At 46.2% G+C, this 21,300-nt stretch overlaps 1 protein-coding gene across 1 annotated transcript in view; it reads left to right on the plus strand.

The window, feature by feature from the left end:
* LOC134983209 (zinc finger protein 84-like) overlaps window positions 1-21,300 on the plus strand; it is a 167,498-nt gene that overhangs the window by 22,286 nt on the left and 123,912 nt on the right. Inside the window, exons 5-6 of the mRNA XM_063948948.1 lie at window positions 9,180-9,912; window positions 20,312-21,193. Coding sequence (XP_063805018.1) covers window positions 9,180-9,912; window positions 20,312-21,193 — 1,615 coding nt within the window. The remainder of the gene's footprint in view (window positions 1-9,179; window positions 9,913-20,311; window positions 21,194-21,300) is intronic.

Consider the following 21,300-nt stretch of genomic DNA (forward strand, 5'->3'; position numbering starts at 1 on the left):
AGATGTTACCTGTCACTAAGGCCCTACGCAACCGTCAGATCCTATATAGATGGGGATTTCCGTTTGCTCTTCAGTTCACCTTCAACGGTCGGAATCACTCGGTGAAGAACCCTGACGATGGCTTGTCGGTCCTGCGGCGACTGGGGCTCTTCTCAACGTCTCCTCCTGCACCATCCTCAGATTCTCCTGGGAACCCGAGGTCGAGATCCCCTCCGCGTGCTGAATGGTCGACCGCCCGCTGAGTACACTACTCGACCTCAGGACTCTCAGGTTTTTGTTACATGGACTTTCAAAATATCTTTTTCTAATCTAAGGTTGTAGAGATGTTGTTTATGTCTTTGTTTATACTGCATTTGTGCCTAGGGCTCCCCTTATACACCCTCACATCCTGCATCCCCGGCCCACTATCAAACTGACTCCGTGATGTCCCCATATGACAACCCCGGGGTCGCCCCATGCCGCTGTTCGGTGATGTTATGATTGTCTTTGTTGATGATAAATACCTATCTCTCTTAGCTGTTATACGTTTAAATCCTATTATATTTGTATGTTATACTGTGATACTCTAACCTGACACCATAGGGTATAGTCTGCCCCTCTGCTAGGATCATTCCATCACTGGAATGGACCCTCCCTAGTTGGAGTACACTCAGACCCTGTCAACAAGTTACTGGGGTATCCCCCTCCCCCTTTTTTGCCTTGCAGACCACCCTCCCCCCGTGCCCTCGTTAATGGTCCACGTTCTACTGTTACTCTGGTTGGTGGACAGTTGGTATGCCTCTGTTCTCTTCCCGGCCTTACCCCCACAACACCAGGTCCCCCTCCTGTGCGGACCGGGCCCTATAGTGGTGTTGTACGTCGTGTCCTTCAGACTGCGACTTTTTCCGGATACACGGTTGGCCGCATGGCCTCCAATCCCCTTGTTTCTTGTCCCTAATTTCTCCCGTCCCCCTTATACCCTCCCTACGCAGCTTTGCACTACACCCTGGGTGGTTAGACCCCCCTCGCGCGGTGTTTCGCCCTGGAACCCCCCATGACTCTTAACATTATATCACTGAATGTTAACGGACTCAACTCCCCCCAAAAACGTACTATGGCCATCCAATTTTTTAAAAAACAGAAAGCGGACATAATTCTTTTACAAGAAACTCACTTCAAAACTGAACACCCATCCTTGGCCTCGAAGGCTTACCCTCAGGCCTTCTACTCCACAACCCCCCAAAAACGTAAAGGTACTGCTATCCTGCTTCATGCCTCCCTTCAGTACACTATTGAGAGCTCCTTCTCGGATCCCAAGGGTCGTTTTACTATTGTTGTCCTACAGCTTGGAGGCTCATTTTTAACTATAGCCTCGGTTTATTCCCCTAATATGGAGCCGGGTGCCTTCCACAATGATTTCCGTAGCCAACTCGATATACTATCGAGGGGACGGGTGATCATTGGTGGAGACTTTAATGCCGTACCAGATCTAGTGTGGGACCGTACTCAGTCTCGTAACCCTAGTCCGTCGACAGTTAGGGAATCCAGACGATTAGCTGAATACATAACGTCCTCGGGGTATTACGACGCTTGGAGGGTACTATACCCATGTGAACGAACGTACACTCACTACTCTATCCCCCATGACCTCCACTCTAGACTTGACCTTTTCCTAGTAGACTCTTCCACGGTACAAGGCCTGATTAAGGCCTCGATTTCCCCTGTGGTGTGGTCAGATCATCTGGCAGTTTTCTTGACTATTGATTCCTCCCCTACACCCCCACAACCTTCCGTTGGAGATTAAACTCTGCTATCCTTCTGAAAAAGGAATATATCGTACAGACTACTGAAGTCCTGAGGGAATTCTTCTCCTTGAATGCCACGGACGAGATATCTCCCGCAATAGTCTGGGAAGCACACAAAGCTACCATCCGCGGGCACTTTATTTCTTTAACTAAAGCCCAAAAATTAAAGGATCGCAGGGCAGTTGCGGATCTTGAGAACCAAATCAAAGAGCTAACGACCCGACATCAACAGACGCCCAGACGCTCTATATATAGCAAACTCCTGGCTCTCAAAGGCCAATTATACCAAATATTATCGGCCAAAGCAGCTAAGACCATGCGATGGTTACAACATAAGTTCTATTCCAAGGGTGACAAAGCTGACTCCCTCTTAGCCTCCCGCCTACGCGCCCGTAAACAGAGGAATAGAATCCTCTCACTGAAGGACCAACGCCACAAGCTGACCTATGATCCTCAACAAATTGCCCACTGTTTCAAGGAATACTACCAGTCCTTGTATAACCTACCCACTCTTGATGACCCTGTTAGTTTGCAAGAACGCATAGACAACTTCCTCTCTTCCTGCCCCCTTCCGACACTCTCTAAACAACAGATGGACTTACTCAACACAGAGATATCCGCAGAGGAAGTGGATATCACAATCAAATCATTGAGGAATGCCTCAGCTCCGGGTTCGGATGGACTGCCAGCTTTATACTATAAGAAATTTAATGGTACGCTGACCCCGGCCCTGATGGTATTGTTCAATGCGATTCTAGCTGGTACTCCCTTCGATAGCTCCACTACTAGAGCGGAAATAGTCATCATACTTAAACCCGGACGTGATCCCACAGACTGTAGCAGCTATCGCCCAATATCCCTGCTAAATTCTGACCTGAAATTATTTGCGAAAATACTTGCCAACCGGCTTGCGGGGATGATGGCTTCCCTGGTTCACCCGGACCAGGTCGGTTTCATCCCCGGCAGACAGGCCTTTGACAACATTAGAAGGGCGATCGATACCCTGCACTTCGCTGACTCCTCTGGGATCCCCTCCCTGGTGATGGGGTTGGACGCTGAAAAAACGTTCGACCGCATATCATGGATATACATGGATTGCACCCTTCGACGCTTTGGTCTTTCGGGCTGTTTCCTCACGGGCATTGAATCTCTCTACGCCTCCCCGTCAGCTTGTGTCCTAGTGAACGGTCTACTATCCCCTCCATTCTCAATTGCGAATGGCACGAGACAGGGCTGTCCTTTGTCACCCTTAATTTTCGCTCTAATGATGGAGCCTCTGGCGTCAAGAATCCGCAGCTGCCCGGATATCTCGGGGATCACAGTGGGCTCTTCTCAGTTCAAGATCTCTCTATATGCGGATGATATTTTGCTTACTCTCTCGAATCCACATATCTCTCTCCCAACCCTTTTCAAAATCATACAGGAGTTTGGTGTTATTTCCAATTTCAAAGTTAACGCATCTAAGACAGAGGTATTAGACTTCCACCTACAAACCCCGTTGAAAGCCACCCTATGTAACAATTTCAAATTTGACTGGAAAAAATCCCGACTGAAATACCTGGGCGTATATCTCACCAGACAATATTCCCAACTATATGCAGCTAACTACCCTGAGTTGATTCACAGTATTACTGGTGATCTCCAGAGATGGTCTGGCCAATTCATTTCTTGGTCTGGCCGAGCTAACGCTCTGAAAATGAATATCCTACCTCGCCTCTTATACCTCTTTCAGTCGCTTCCGGTGCGGATTCCCTCACAAGTGTTCTAAGATTTACAGAAGAAATTCTCACACTTTCTATGGTCAGGCAAAAGGCCCCGAGTTAGATTCAAGACGCTCTATAACAGGGCCAGGGAGGGTGGACTTGGAGTGCCCAACATTAAATTGTACTATTATGCGGCCCATCTATCACAGGCCGTTCTCTGGCACTGGCACATATCTTCTCGTAGATGGGTTCAATTGGAATCCGAACTTGTTCGTATGCGCTCCGTCTCCACCCTTCTATGGATCCCACGTTCTCACAGACCCCCTTATTATACTAATTTCCCATCCATAACATTCACCATCTCACTATGGGATAGGCTCACTAAGACCTTTGCTCTATTATCCTCCCCTCCTGCTATTGCCCCCCTTTGGGACAATCCACTGTTCGCCGAAGGACGGTCCTCACATGCCTTCCAGCACTGGTCGGCTCATGACCTTCTGTTTATCAACGATATTGCACTGTCTCGCTCTTTCCCAGCATTCGCAGATTTACAGAATTGATATGGACTCCCTCCGCAATGCTTCTTCCAATACCTGCAGTTACGTAGCTTTCACATAGCATTTCTCCAATCACACACTCTCTGTCCCGATCCCCTCTGGGATCGTTATGCTACTGCGCTCTCCCTCTAAGGGCCTACTGTCATCAATATATCGCCTCATGCTTACACATAACCTACCCACATTGGCCTCTCACGAAATAGCTTGGGAAGCTGACTTACAGGAACACATAGAGACGGACACCTGGGAGCAGATTAAGCAGAATCTGGTTTCCTCTGCGACCTCTATTAGACACAGAGAGAACTCGTTTAAATTATATGTCCGTTTGTACCTGGTCCCGACGTGACTGAGTAGAATATTCCCTTCCGCATCAGATAGATGTTGGAGGGGCTGCGGATCGGAGGGTACCCTGCTCCATATATTTTGGGATTGTCCCGGGATAGCATCACTCTGGAAGGTCACCCGGAGATTGATCTTGCGAATCACCGGAGTGAATATGCCCTTTTCCCCGTCCTTCTTCCTTTTCCCGAGACCTATTCCCGGAACACCGAAACCCTCACAAAAGCTCATCTGGCACATCGCGACCGCACTGAGATGTAAAATTGCTTTCCACTGGAAATCGCACACACTCCCATCCATAGCGGCTGTGATTGCTGCTGTCTGGGATACCTACCATATGGAGTTCCTCTCTAGTGTGATCGAGAGCGATGCAGTTATATTTTCTGAGATTTGGTCCCCATGGCTGGCGTACTACAAATGCCCCCTTCCCTTGACATACGGTTTTTGATATATTTGCCTATTTGATATCATATTTTTGCATTGCTGTACCCCATTCTTTTTCCCTCCCCTCCCATTTTTCCTTCTGTCTTCCCCTCCGCCCACCCTTATGTACATTGCGTATTGTACTTTAGTAAAAACTTTCAATAAACAGTACTTAAAAAAAAAAAAAAAAAGGAAAGAAAGCAGGAATCAATCCTGAAAGCTGTGTATACACATTCAGGTACTATCCTGAGGCCTGCCATTGCGTCGGCATGGATGTGCAACGCAGTAGCAGCCTGGACAGATTCTCTGTCTGAGGAGTTAGACACCCTGGATAGAGATAATATCTTACTGACCCTGGGGCATATCAAAGACGCGGTTCTGTATATGCGGGATGCTCAGAGGGACATTTGTTCTCTCAGCTCTAAAGTAAATGCAATGTCCATCTCTGCCAGAAGGGTCTTATGGACTAGGCAGTGGACAGGGGATGCTGATTCGAAAAGACATATGGAAGTTTTACCATATAAGGGAGAATAATTATTTGGGGACTGTCTCTCAGACCTGATTTCCACGGCGACCGATGGGAAGTCAAAATTCTTGCCGTATGTTTCCTCACAGCCTAAGAAAGCACCGTATTATCAAATGCAGTCCTTTCGTCCCCCAAAGACCAAAAAGGTCAGAGGTGCATCTTTCCTTGCCAGAGGTAAGGGAAAAGGAAAAAAGCTGCATCAGGCAGCCAGTTCCCAGGAGCAGAAGTCCTCCCCGGCCTCCTCTAAATCTGCCGTATGACGCTGGGGCTCCACAGGCAGAGCCAGGAGCGGTGGGGGCACATCTCAAGAATTTCAGCCACCAGTGGGTGTGTTCACAGGTGGATCCTTGGGCGATACAAATTGTGTCTCAGGGATACAAGCTGGAATTCGAAGAGACGCCCCCTCTACGTTTCCTAAAATCTTCCTTGCCGCTTCCCCCATGGAAAGGGAAGTAGTGCTGGCGGCAATTCACAAACTATATCTCCAGCAGGTGGTGGTGAAGGTTCCCCTACTTCAGCAGGGAAGGGGTTACTACTCCACCACGTTTGTGGTACTGAAAACGGACGGTTCGGTCAGGCCCATTTTGAATTTAAAGTCCCTGAACATTTATCTAAAGAAATTCAAATTCAAAATGGAATCGCTCAGAGCGGTCATTGCAAGCCTGGAGGAGGGGGATTACATGGTGTCGCTGGACATCAAGGATGCTTACTTGCATATCCCCATTTTTCCTCCTCATCAGGAGTACCTCAGGTTTGTGGTACAGGACTGTCATTACCAATTCCAGACGTTTCCGTTTGGCCTGTCCACGGCACCGAGAATATTTACCAAGGTGATGGCGGAGATGATGATTCTCCTTCGGAAGCAAGGAGTTATAATTATCCCATACTTGGACGATCTCCTCATAAAGGCGAGGTCCAGAGAGCAGTTGCTGATCAACGTGGCACACTCTCAGGAAGTGTTGAGACAGCACGGCTGGATCCTGAATATTCCAAAGTCGCAGCTGATTCCTACGACACGTCTGCCCTTCCTGGGCATGATTCTGGACATAGACCAGAAGAAAGTGTTTCTCCCGGAGGAGAAGGCTCAGGAGCTTGTGACTCTGGTCAGAGGGCTCCTAAAACCAAAACAGGTATCGGTGCATCATTGCACGCGAGTACTGGGAAAGATGGTGGCGTCTTACGAGGCCATTCTATTCGGCAGGTTCCATGCAAGGATATTTCAGTGGGACCTGTTGGACAAGTGGTCCGGATCGCATCTTCAGATGCACCGGCTAATCTCCCTGTCCTCCAGGACCAGGGTGTCTCTTCTGTGGTGGCTGCAGAGTGCTCACCTACTAGAGCAGGCATTCCCAACCACGGTCCTCAAGGCACACCAACAGTGCAGGTTTTAGTGATATCCAGGCTGCAGCACAGATGGTTAAATCAAAATAACTGAGCTACTAATTAAGTCACCTGTGCTGAAGCCTGGATATCACTAAAACATGCACTGTTGGTGTGCCTTGAGGACCGTGGTTGGGAATGCCTGTACTAGAGGGTCGCAGTTTCGGCATACAGGATTGGGTCCTGGTGACCACGGATGCAAGCCTCCGAGGGTGGGGGGCAGTCACTCAGGGAAAAAACTTCCAAGGACTGTGGTCAAGTCAAGAGACTTGTCTGCACATCAATATCCTGGAACTAAGGGCAATATACAACGCCCTGACTGAAGCGGAGCCTCTACTCCGAGACAAACCAGTGCTGATCCAGTCAGACAACATCACTGCGGTCGCTCATGTAAACCTAAAGAAGCAGGGTGGCAATGGCGGAAGCCACCAGGATTCTTCGTTGGGCGGAGAATCACGTACAAGCACTGTCAGCAGTGTTCATTCCGGGAGTGGACAACTAGGAAGCCGATTTCCTCAGCAGACACGACCTACACCCGGGAGAGTGGGGACTTCATCCAGAAGTCTTCTCGCAGATTGTAAATCGATGGGAACTGCCACAGGTGGACATGATGGCGTCCCGTCTCAACAAAATGCTAAAAAGGTATTGCGCCAGGTCAAGGGACCCTCAGGCAATAGCTGTGGACGCTCTGGTAACACCGTGGGTGTTCCAGTTAGTCTGTGTTTCCTCCTCTACCTCTCATACCCAAGGTGTTGAGGATCATAAGGAAAAGAGGAGTAAGAACAATACTCATTGTTCCGGTTTGGCCAAGAAGAACTTGGTACCCAGAACTGCAAGAGTTGCTCTCAGAGGACCCGTGGCCTCTGCCTCTCAGACAGGACCTGTTGCAACAGGGGCCCTGTCTGCTCCAAGACTTACCGCGGCTGCGTTTGACGGCATGACGGTTGAATGCCGGATCCTAGCAGAAAAGGGAATTCCGGAGGAAGTTTCCCTACGCTAATAAAGGCTAGGAAGGACGTGACGGCAAAGCATTATCACCGGATATGGCGAAAATATGTTGCTTGGTGTAGGGCAGTAAGGCCCCTACAGAGGAATGCCAGCTTGGGAGATTCCTACATTTTCTGCAGGCAGATGTAACTATTGGCCTTAAACTGGGATCCATAAAGGTCCAGATTTCGGCCCTATCCATTTTCTTTCAAAAAGAACTTGCTTCACTGCCTGGGGATCAGACATTTGTTAAAGGAGTGCTGCATATTCAGCTCCCTTTTGTGCCACCAGTGGCACCGTGGGATCTCAATGTAGTTTTGGATTTTCTGAAATCCCACTGGTTTGAGCCTCTTAAGACTGTGGAGCTGAATTATCTCACTTGGAAGGTGGTCATGCTGTTGGCTTTGGCTTCGGCTAGGCGTGTGTCAGAATTGGCGGCTTTGTCCTGTAAAAGCCCCTACCTGATTTTCCATGAAGATAGGGCAGAATTGCGTACCCGCCCGCAGTTTCTTTTCACCTAAACCAACCTATTGTGGTACCTGCGGCTACTCGTGACCTGGAGTACTCCAAGTTACTCGACGTAGTCCGGGCTTTGAAGATGTATGTTTCTAGAACGGCTGGAGTCAGAAAAACTGATGCGCTGTTCATTCTGTATGCACCCAACAAACTGGGTGCACCTGCTTCAAAGCAAATTATTGCTCGCTGGATCTGTAACACGATTCAGCAAGCTCATTCTGCGGCAGGATTGCCGCATCCAAGATCAGTAAAGGCCCATTCCACAAGGAAGGTGGGCTCTTCTTGGGCGGCTGCCCGAGGGGTCTCGGCATTACTACTTGGTCGGGTTCAAACACTTTTGCTAAGTTTTACAAGTTTGATACCCTGGCTGAGGAGGACCTTGAGTTTGCTCATTTGGTGCTGCAGAGTCATCCGCACTCTCCCGCCCGTTTGGGAGCTTTGGTATAATCCCCATGGTCCTTACGGAGTCCCCAGTATCCACTTAGGACGTTAGAGAAAATAAGATTTTACTCACCGGTAAATCTATTTCTCGTAGTCCGTAGTGGATGCTGGGCGCCCGTCCCAAGTGCGGACTTTCTGCAATACGTGTATATAGTTATTGCGTAATACAGGGTTTTTGGTTATGAGCCATCTGTTCAGTTAGGCTCAGTTTATGTTCATACTGTTAACTGGGTAAGTTTATCACAAGTTGTACAGTGTGGCTGGAATGAGTCTTATCCTGGGTTCCAAATCCTTTCCTTATAATGTCAGCTCTTCCGGGCACAGTTTCCTTAACTGAGGTCTGGAGGAGGGGCATAGAGGGAGGAGCCAGTGCACACCAGATATAGTATCAAATCTTTCTTAAAGTGCCCAGTCTCCTGCGGAGCCCGTCTATTCCCCATGGTCCTTACGGAGTCGCCAGCATCCACTTAGGACTACGAGAAATAGATTTACCGGTGAGTAAAATCTTATTTTTTTTTTTTAGGTAGAACGTCTGTCTAATATTAAAACAGAAGATATAGAAGGAGAAGAAGAGATGTATGTGACTGATATAAAGGCAGAAGATACAGCGGGAGAAGAAGAGACGTATGTGACTGATATGAAGGCAGAAGATATAGAGGGAGAAGAGACGTATGTGACTGATATAAAGGCAGAAGATACAGAGGGAGAAGAAGAGACGTATGTGACTGATATAAAGGCAGAAGATACAGAGGGAGAAGAAGAGACGTATGTGACTGATATAAAGGCAGAAGATATAGAGGGAGAAGAAGAGACGTATGTGACTGATATAAAGGCAGAAGATATAGAGGGAGAAGAAGAGACGTATGTGACTGATATAAAGGCAGAAGATATAGAGGGAGAAGAAGAGACGTATGTGACTGATATAAAGGCAGAAGATATGGAGGGAGAAGAAGAGACGTATGTGACTGATATAAAGGAAGAAGATACAGAGGGAGAAGAAGAGACGTATGTGACTGATATAAAGGCAGAAGATACAGAGGGAGAAGAAGAGACGTATGTGACTGATATAAAGGCAGAAGATATAGAGGGAGAAGAAGAGACGTATGTGACTGATATAAAGGCAGAAGATATAGAGGGAGAAGAAGAGACGTATGTGACTGATATAAAGGCAGAAGATATAGAGGAAGTAGAAGAGACGTATGTGAGGGGTGATCAGCAGTGGAAAGAGGAGGAGATCCCTACAGATATCAGCACAGGTGAGTAATAAACACTTATTACAGAACAGAGTCACATGGTGACATATTCTCCTTGCTCAGTCACTACAGCAATCTCTTATACTACAGCCTCTGTTAGTACAAACTAATGAGGAATATGTATTTTCCCCGTTGGGGAGTCAGGAGACATCAGCCCCTATTATACTCCTGCTCTTCTCCTTACATCATGTCACTGTGTGTTTTACCAGCCCAGACGTCTGACCAGTCCCAACTCCACACTCTAAGGGCAGCAGGATCTTAGACAAATCAGTCATGCTTTGCCTGAACACCCAAACATTCTAGAAAGGTATAATGAAACGTAACAGTGGAAAGAATATCAGGCCACATACCATATAGCAATTAAATAGCAAAGGAAATAACGCAAAAAATATGCTGTATGCTTTATACCCATAACAAGAACAAATAAATCTGGCCCAAAAATAGATCCATGCCCAGTAACTTAGTCCCAGTTGGCACATGTTACAGTAAGAAACAAACTCTGAGTGTCTGTAACAGTCTTACTCCTTTATCATATTACTTCGAGACGGAAGACAACTCCTCCGGGATTGGTTTAGGCAAAGTGTCATGAAGGACTGTCAACAGGAATGTCCCAATTTTTCAGAATAGCAGGGCCATCCTCGGGTGAAGGTATCACTGTGAAGGCATTGTTTCGCATCACAATAATCTTAGTAAGAAAGCCCCATTTGTATTGCACATTTCCTTGGGTGGAATAGACGCCTTTTGGCCATCGTCACAGGAGAAATATCCAGATATAGCTGCAGATTATCCAGGCACTCAGCCGTGGATGAGGAAGACAAAGCGACTTGTAGAATGCATTCTTTAATATGAAAAATGGACCCTGAGCAGAGTGTCCCTTGGTTCCTGGATAGGGGCCTGTTTGGACTTTGGGAGCCTATGGATCATATCAGTAAGAAGGTGTCAGGTCCGGGTGTTTTTGTGAATCCGTAAACCCTGAACCAACCACAGGTGTAGGTGCTGGTGGGAAATGAGAGCAGGGAGGACGAAGAAGGTTCCGTTTCATATTTTATTAGAAATAACAATTCAGTAAGGTGTTAAATGGCAAGTTGTTAATCATCATATTATACTGAAGTATTGCAGGAATGGCAGAAACAATATGCAGGATAAAACTCAAAGATAAATAAAAGAAATGTTCATGAAACTGTATGCAAAACAAGCTGATGAATAAATGTTGAATTGTCCAAATATAAACAAGCTTTGATGCTGAACTGCAGATTGTGTTTAACTGGTTAATGCAGACATGGAGAATTAACTGTAAGAATTTGCAATGGAGTTTTAAGAGTTAACTGAGAGACTGTGAAGAATTATCCTTGTAATGACAACATAGAAAATAAAAGTACTGAATTGGGTTACTTGCGGGTTCCGGAGATCACTGTGAAACTGTAGTAGATGGCAAGGTGATGAATGGGTTAAATGCAGAGTTGAACAAACGAACAGCTGAGGGAATTGGAATCCTCCAGACTTTGTATGAAAGGCAGACAGACAAGGTAACCTCATGCAGGACACTGGGAATCCAAGTATTTCCAATAGGTGTGCAATTGACTGATAGCACAATAGAGAGCCGGTGGATCTTTGGCAGTGAAGGCTGCAAACGGACCTCTGGGAACGGAGGCGATATCTGGACCACGGGAATCACACAGGAATGCACGGAGAGAGTTCAGAGCTAGAGCACAGCTTTGATACAACAAAGCACTGGCCCAGAGTAACATAATCCCAGCCTACTTAAAGGCAGCACAAGCACGGGATTGGCTTACACCTGCCCACAGGTGTTTTCACAAGTGCTCTGTATTAGCTATTTGGTCTCCAACATGGCCACCTCCTATACAGCAGACACACCGCAGTGCCTTAGGCCATTTGGTCCCCGCACTCACAGTTCCCAGACTCTGCATTACCTGTGCCATTGATCACGCCGCGTCCCCACACGGGCGCACAGCACCGCAAGCAACCGCACTGGCAACGGATGAACCCCAGAACCCGCAAAGGTGAGAGACCGGTTCGTGACAGTACCCCCTCTTCTACGGGTGGTCTCCGAACACCTTTGAACCTTGTCAGGATTTTTGGAGAAGTATTTCTGTACCAGTCTTGGAGCATGAACATCTTCAGAGAAAACCCAGGATCTCTCCTCCGGACCGTAACCCTTCCAGTCGACCAGAAACTGTAAACGTCCGTATCGGGAACGTGAGTACACAATCTCTTTAACTTCAAATTCCTCATTCTGCAAAGAGTGAACTTTAGGAGATTTGGACTGGGTAGTACGGAACTTATTGAGAATCAAAGGCTTTAGTAAAGATGTATGAAAGGCGTTAGGAATTCTCAAAGACGGTGGCAACTTGACTTTGTATGACACAGGGTTGAGTACCTTTACAATGGGAAATGGACCAATAAACCTGGGAGCAAATTTCTTAGAAGGAACTTTGAACTTGAGATTGCGCGTAGAAATCCAAACTTGGTCTCCCACTTTGTAATTCGGTACAGCTTTACGTTTTCTATCTGCAAAAGATTTATAACGAGCGGAAGTTTTGACCAAGGACTTACGTACACAACTCCAGATGCTAGATAGACGTTGAAGCTCTTGATCTGCCGCTGGGACCTCTAGGGCTGGCAATGGATGAAACTCTGGCACACGAGGATGAAAGCCGAAGTTAATATAAAAGGGAGTAGATTCTGAAGATGAATGGAAGAGATTATTATGAGCAAATTCTGCCAATGGAAGGTAGTCAACCCAGTCATCCTGTGAGGACGATATATATAGCCGGAGAAATGTTTCAAGGTCTTGGTTGACTCTCTCAGTTTGTCCATCTGTCTGAGGATGATATGCAGAAGAAAAGTTCAACTTGACATTTAAAGATGAACAAAGCGACCTCCAAAACTTGGCCACAAACTGTGTTCCCCGATCAGAGATAATTTCTCGAGGAAGGCCATGCAACTTGAAGATTTCAGAGATGAACAATCTGGCTAGTAAAGGGGCTGATGGTAACCCAGTTAATGGAATGAAATGTGCCATTTTCGAAAATCGATCCACTATCACCCAAATGGTATTTCGCCCTTTTGATGGAGGTAGATCGGTCACGAAATCCATTGAGATATGAGTCCATGGTTGTTTGGGTATGGATAGTGGATGTAATAGACCTGATGGAGAACTTCTTGGACTCTTATGTTGGGCACATTTAGGACATGCTGCTATAAACTCTTGGACATCGGCTTTGAGACGTGGCCACCAATAAGACTGTTGAATAAATTTGAGAGTCTTTAGAACCCCAGGATGACCCATGAAGGAAGAGGAGTGAGCCCAGGTAAGCAGCCGTTTTCGAAGACTTGTGGCGACAAAGGTCTTGCCAAGCGGAGGAACTGGAGAGGTTCGAGTCATTAAAAAGGACGTAGGATTCACAATGGCTTGATTCGTGGTAGCATCATTTAATTCAGAAGAAGCAAAGGACCGGGAAAGGGCATCTGCCTTTTTGTTCTGAGACCCTGGACGATAGGTGAGTTTGAAATCAAATCGTGAGAAGAAAAGCGCCCATCGAGCTTGTCGTGGATTCAAACACTGAGCTGACTGCAGATACAGAAGATTCTTATGGTCAGTATAAACTGTAATGCGATGTTGAGCTCCTTCTAGAAGGTATCTCCACTCCTCAAATGCCAACTTGATGGCAAGTAACTCTTGCTCACCGATTGCATAATTACGTTCTGCCGGGAGGAACTTACGGGAGAAATATCCGCAGGGATGGACCTTTTTATCTTCAAAGACTTGTGACAACACAGCTCCTACTGCTTCTGTGGATGCATCCACCTCTAGTAGAAAGGGACGATTCAAATCAGGCTGTCGAAGAATTGGGGCTGACACAAAGGCTTGCTTTAAATCAGAGAAGGCTTTGATTGCTTCAGAAGACCAGTTCATAGGATTTGCTCCCTTGCGAGTTAGGGCTGTGATGGGAGCAGCTAACGTAGAATAATTCTTGATGAATCTCCTATAGAAATTCGCAAATCCAAGAAATCGCTGAATCCCCTTGAGAGTTGAAGGAGTGGACCAATCTCGGATAGCTTGTACCTTACCTGGATCCATACATAGCTCTGATCCACAAATGATGTAACCAAGGAACGGTATGGAAGATACTTCAAAAGTGCACTTCTCTAACTTACAATAAAGTTGATTTTTCCTCAGACGTGTCAGTACCTCTTTAACTTGGTGACGGTGAGACTTTAGATCCTTAGAGAATATTAGGATATCATCCAGGTACACTACTAGACACTTGTAGAGAAGATCACGAAAAAGTTCATTCACATAGCTTTGAAAAACTGCAGGTGCATTACAAAGACCAAAGGGCATTACAAGGTATTCGTAATGCCCATCCCGGGTATTAAAAGCAGTCTTCCACTCGTCCCCTGCCCGGATGCGGATTAAATTGTAGGCCCCTCGGAGATCCAGTTTTGTAAACACAGTAGCTCCCTTTACCCGGTCAAATAATTCTGGAATTAGGGGTAATAGATACTTGTTTTTCACAGTGATCTCATTGAGTCCACGGTAATCTATGCATGGTCGTAACCCACCGTCCTCCTTCTTAACGAAAAAGAATCCGGCTCCTGCAGGTGAAGAAGATGGTCTGATAAATCCTTTGGTTAGATTTTCCTGTATATAGTCAGACATAGCTTGCGTCTCTGGGATGGATAGCGGATAAATTCGTCCCCTAGGAGGGGTTTTGCCCGGAACCAGGACGATTGGGCAGTCCCATTCGCGATGAGGAGGTAGAGAGTCTGCTGCTTGTTTACTGAAAACATCTGCAAAGGATTGATACACCGGAGGTAGGTCGGGAAGGCTAATTGACCGGAGAGGTACAATTGAGGCTAAACAGTCCTTGGTACAAGATTTACCCCACGAAAGGACTTCCATGGTTTGCCAATTGAGTTGAGGATTATGTTTCTGCAGCCAAGGTAAACCAAGTATCACATCTTGAGAGGCTTTGGGAATCACGTAGAAGGAGAGGTATTCGGAATGGAGCACACCAACTTTCATCTTGAGACATACGGTTCGATGAGTAATTATACCATCTGGAATTCGACTTCCATCCACTGCTGTAACAGCAACTGCTGCTTCCAGGGGCATGGTTTGAACTTTAGACCGTATGACAAAGGCTGAGGAGATGAAGTTCTCGGCTGCCCCGGAATCTAGGAGGGCTGAAACTTTCACTGTAGAACTTGGAACTTGTAATTGAATAGTCAAGGTCGGCTCTTTCCCAGAACGTGGTTCTAAAGTAACTCCTAGCTTAACCTCCCTTGAATAAGCTAGGAGCGAGAGTTTTCCAGGCCGGAGTTTGCAGGATTTAACTAAATGTTCGGACGACCCACAGTACATGCAGAGGTTACCCTGTTGACGATGAAGTAGTTCCTCCTCTGTGAGGTGAGAGCGCCAAATCTGGATAGGTTCTTCAGTTGTTACCGGCGACTGTGATGAAGAATCTTGTCGAGGCCTAAGATGATAACGTGGACTAGATCGCTCTGTCCTGGATTTCTCTAAACATCGCTCTCTGTAGCGTAGGTCAAGTTTGTTACAGAGAGAAATCAATTCATCCAGTGTAGTAGGCACATCCCGGATGGTTAAATCATCCTTGATTTTCTCTGAAAGTCCATTCCAAAACGCGGCGATCAGGGCCTCCTCATTCCAATTTAACTCTGAAGACAACGTACGAAACTGAATAATATATTGACTGACAGGACGTAAACCTTGACGCAGACGGAGAATCTCTAAAGATGCTGAGGTGGTTCTGCCTGGTTCGTCAAAAATTCTCCGGAAGGATGATACAAACTCCTTGTAATTAGAGAGGATAGGATCACCTCTTTCCCATAATGGAGATGCCCACTCCAGAGCCTGACCGGAGAGGAGGGCAATAATATATGCAACCTTAGAACGAGCTGATGGGAAACTGGCGGACAACAGTTCAAACTGGATCTCGCATTGATTCAGGAATCCTCTGCAAAGTTTTGGGATTCCGTCAAACTTACTTGGAGAGGGTAACTGCAAACAGGACGTAGGTAGCGTCTCAAGAGAAGCTGTAGTGGTAACTGGGACAACTGGAGTTGGAATCTGGACTAGAGACGTTTTAATAGCTGTATGAAGAATCTCTAAACGGTCTGCCATAGTTTGCATAAACTGCACTATTTGTGTCTGTATAGACTCCTGGTTTTCCAGACGGGAAAGGATATCTGATGTAGCACCGCCTCCTGCGAATTGGTCACTTGACGGATCCATGTGGCCAGTGCTTACTGTCAGGTCCGGGTGTTTTTGTGAATCCGTAAACCCTGAACCAACCACAGGTGTAGGTGCTGGTGGGAAATGAGAGCAGGGAGGACGAAGAAGGTTCCGTTTCATATTTTATTAGAAATAACAATTCAGTAAGGTGTTAAATGGCAAGTTGTTAATCATCATATTATACTGAAGTATTGCAGGAATGGCAGAAACAATATGCAGGATAAAACTCAAAGATAAATAAAAGAAATGTTCATGAAACTGTATGCAAAACAAGCTGATGAATAAATGTTGAATTGTCCAAATATAAACAAGTTTGTGGCTGAACTGCAGATTGTGTTTAACTGGTTAATGCAGACATGGAGAATTAACTGTAAGAATTTGCAATGGAGTTTTAAGAGTTAACTGAGAGACTGTGAAGAATTATCCTTGTAATGACAACATAGAAAATAAAAGTACTGAATTGGGTTACTTGCGGGTTCCGGAGATCACTGTGAAACTGTAGTAGATGGCAAGGTGATGAATGGGTTAAATGCAGAGTTGAACAAACGAACAGCTGAGGGAATTGGAATCCTCCAGACTTTGTATGAAAGGCAGACAGACAAGGTAACCTCATGCAGGACACTGGGAATCCAAGTATTTCCAATAGGTGTGCAATTGACTGATAGCACAATAGAGAGCCGGTGGATCTTTGGCAGTGAAGGCTGCAAACGGACCTCTGGGAACGGAGGCGAAATCTGGACCACGGGAATCACACAGGAATGCACGGAGAGAGTTCAGAGCTAGAGCACAGCTTTGATACAACAAAGCACTGGCCCAGAGTAACATAATCCCAGCCTACTTAAAGGCAGCACAAGCACGGGATTGGCTTACACCTGCCCACAGGTGTTTTCACAAGTGCTCTGTATTAGCTATTTGGTCTCCAACATGGCCACCTCCTATACAGCAGACACACCGCAGTGCCTTAGGCCATTTGGTCCCCGCACTCACAGTTCCCAGACTCTGCATTACCTGTGCCATTGATCACGCCGCGTCCCCACACGGGCGCACAGCACCGCAAGCAACCGCACTGGCAACGGATGAACCCCAGAACCCGCAAAGGTGAGAGACCGGTTCGTGACAGAAGGTCAGCGGCAGAAGCCTTTGGAAGCTTCTGAAAAGAGAGCCGTGGCATAATCATAAAGCTCAGCATTTGTAACAGAATTCAGAATGCCCATTATTCTGATATTATTTCTCCGAGACCTGTCTTCTAAATCAATGACTTTATCACGAATAGAGACCGTGTCTTCCTGAAGGGTGTCATGTGCTGAAATCAGATCTTTATGAGACACAACAATCTCTTTCATTTTAGTCTGTACGAGTGCCAATCTCACTTATACTGGACCTTAAAGCTTGAATATTAGAGCTAAGTTCTGAATATATTTCAGTCCCTAAATGTAGATAACATAGAATGTATAGAGCGTAAAGTAATAGGATCATCTAGGATGTCTTAAGATGTCTTCAGCCATTACAGCTGGGCTGTGCATCTGACAAGAAGAAGCAGATGATGTTTTAGCGGTCTCAGATGGACCACCTGAATTCGAGATACCAAAGAGGGGTGGTATTCATGTGACCGCCGGTCAGCTGACTGACAGTCACATGACCTCCTCCACGAGCCCGACGGCTCACTTTCCCGATGGTCGGCATGCCTTCCAACAGGGACTATTTCCACTCGTGGGTGTCCACGACACCCATAGAGTGGAAATAGAACCCGTGGCGATCGCAGGTCGCCACCGAGCCCGCAATGGGCTTGCTGCACTCGCCCCTCCCTGCTGGGATCCTGGCGTCTGTATGCTGCCAGGATCCTGGCGTCGGTAAGCTGACCGGCGGTCAGGAGACCGCCGGTCAGCCATACTACACCCCCAAAGAGATGGATAGGTGGGGCCGATTGGGTATCTTTTAACCTTTCTTGGAGGTATGGAAAGCCGGCTACAAAGAGACTGACCTCTCGGAGATGGGAAAATACAAACGATCTATAAATAAAAGGAGCAGTAGTACGCTGTCAGGAGGTTACATCAAGATGACTCCTTTCACAATGACGTTCTTGGGGTGACGGGTTTTTGAGCAAAAATTTCAAGTAAACATGATGTAATGCAACTCAAATAACACAGTAATGAGCGAGATATTCCACTAGAGGTCAGCGTGATCACAGACGTGAAGTACTCAGCACAGAGAGACACAAATGGCAAAATATATTCAGTGAATAAATCCACAAAATAATATACTGTGAGTTGTAATCGGAGTGTAATGAGCTGTACTCAGAAGATACTTGTTACTGGGCTCTGTATGTAGACTGAGAGGAAGTAGATTATAGTGGTACCATATAAATAGAAGGTAGTTTCACCTCCAAGCAAATGCCTCAATTTAGTGTAGTGACCCCAGTCTAGCCATCAGGACATTTATTTAGCAGCTTATATCAATTTTACACCTTATTGAAGGCAAAGCATGCGGTGGGTGGGTGCCAGGATTCAAAATGGCAGCCACCTCACTTTCCAATATCATTGCCGGGCTCGGTGACTGTGGGCAGCCCATTCTGTCCCCAGCAATAGTGGGAGCTGCGCACCCATGTGAGTGGGAGAGCATTTGCTCCCACCTGAGGAAAAATTGCCCCCAAGTCAGGTGTTTGGAGCGTGCAGGAAAGACTGGGCGCACTTATCCCCAAAATTCAGCCCGTGGCTTCAGCGGCATCGCTAGGCTGCGACAGTGAACAGTGCTCGGAGTGAGCGGAGCGAGTGACTTTAGGGCAGGAGGAGCGGGGGACTTAATAGATTGGGTCTTGGTCCCAGCGGCGGCCGAGAGCTATCAGGTAGATAAGAAGCCACTTAGTGAGGAGAGCTCCAGAAAGTACGTCTGGATGGACCACGCTCCTCTTATTTATTATTTTATATACTAACAGGGGTGACAGGTGTGGTACATCCCTGCAAAGGCAGATCCAATCTCTTTCTTATCAGACTCTGCTGTCTTCCCTGCACTCTCACTCAGATGTTCACTGCTGCCAGTAGCTTGCGTATGAGAAGCAGAAGTATGGCGGCCGCAGTATAGATTCTGATATGTAATTCTCTATATCATACTTACCGTACACACATCATCCTTATTACTATTGAGACTATAGAGGTAAGACACTGATGATGGGGCTGTAACAGGGTATTATAACCTAGCAGATGATGATGATGATGATGATGATGATTACAGGGTATCATATGGTGTATTGCATGTAAAATACCTTGTTCCACACCTACTCTGCTGTAGCAATATATCTTATATAAGGGTGAGTAACACATGTACAGGCTTACCAGCGTATGAGCACACACATAAAGGAATGCTACCTTACCAATGCTTCCAGGAGTAACGTTGAGACATTTCTCTGATCCATCAGCTCATATGACTGATGTTATTGTTCATCTAGAATCTCCAATTCATACGATATGTTCCTATCCATTGTTTTACATTGGTGCTGACATAGGACTTGGCGAGTGACTACATCTCCATTTATACTTCATGGTTAGTTACCAGTACAAGAGAGAGAGATATATCTAAAGGGCCCTACACACCCGGCGATCCGCCGCCGAGCTGCCCGACGGCGGATACGGCCGACGAGCGACCCGGCGGCGGGGGGGCAGTGACGGGGGGAGTGAAGTTTCTTCACTCCCCCCGTCACCCGGCTGCATTGAAGTGCAGGCTAATATGGACGAGATCGTCCATATTGGCCTGCATGCACAGCCGACGGGAGACCAGCGATGAACGAGCGCGGGGACGCGCATCGTTCATCGTTGGAGTCTCCACACTGAAAGATATGAACGAGTTCTCGTTCATTTATGAACGAGTCATATCTTTCAAAATATCGCTAGGTGTGTAGGGCCTATTAGTCTTATTATAATATTACATTTGTTATTGTGAGTGTTCTCTGGAGGGTGGACACAATGATAGTCTGAGACACAATATTATAAAGCCTTCATAAAAAGTTATGTTTTATTATACACACATTTACAATTAAGTGTCCCAGAGAGTCGTCTTCTCCTATTGTTTACAAGATTAATATTGTTACAGAAAATGTCACATTTCCATAATGTATTTTATTTCCAGCAGATGGACACACAAGCAGGAATATCTCAGAAGGACATCTAATGTTATCCCCGGATTGTGACATAAAAGATAATGACAGTAGACAGGATTCTCCAGGAGATAACCCCATTACCCCAATTATACATCCAGCTCTATCAGCTGATCCCTCTGATCCTGGGAAATGTTCTCCTGATCACTCTGATATTGGTGCATCTGTTACAGCTCTGACAGTAGATACAGTGATTCCCTGTTCTATAGATGCCAAATGTTTTACACAGAACACAAAGCGTATTAACCCACACACAGGTAAGGAAGGTGAGAGGCCACTGATACGTTCAGAGTATGGGAAATCTTTTGCACATAAATCAGATCTTGTTACACATCAGAGAAGTCACACAGGTGAGAAGCCATTTCCATGTTCTGAGTGTGGGAAATGTTTTGCACGGAAATCGCATCTTGTTATACATCAGAGAAGTCACACAGGTGAGAAGCCGTTTTCTTGCTCTGAGTGCGGGAAATGTTTTTCCCAGAAATCACCACTTGTTACACATCAGCGAAGTCACACAGGTGAGAAGCCATTTTCTTGCTCTGAGTGTGGAAAATGTGTTAGATGGAAATCACAACTTCTTACTCATTACAGAAGTCACACAGGTGAGAATATATTTCCATGTTCTGAGTGTGGGAAATGTTTTTCCCAGAAATCACATCTTGTTCTACATCAGAGAAGTCACACAGGTGAGAAGCCATTTTCTTGCTCTGAGTGTGGGAAATGTTTTTCCCAGAAATCACATCTTGTTCTACATCAGAGAAGTCACACAGGTGAGAAGCCATTTTCTTGCTCTGAGTGTGGGAAATGTGTTAGATGGAAATCACAACTTGTTACTCATTACAGAAGTCACACAGGTGAGAATATATTTCCATGTTCTGAGTGTGGGAAATGTTCTGCACACAAATCGGATCTTAGAAACCATGAGAGAAGTCACACAGGTGAGAAGCCATTTCTCTAACGT

Source organism: Pseudophryne corroboree (genome assembly GCF_028390025.1).
Source record: "Pseudophryne corroboree isolate aPseCor3 chromosome 3 unlocalized genomic scaffold, aPseCor3.hap2 SUPER_3_unloc_10, whole genome shotgun sequence".
Lineage (NCBI taxonomy): Eukaryota > Metazoa > Chordata > Amphibia > Anura > Myobatrachidae > Pseudophryne > Pseudophryne corroboree.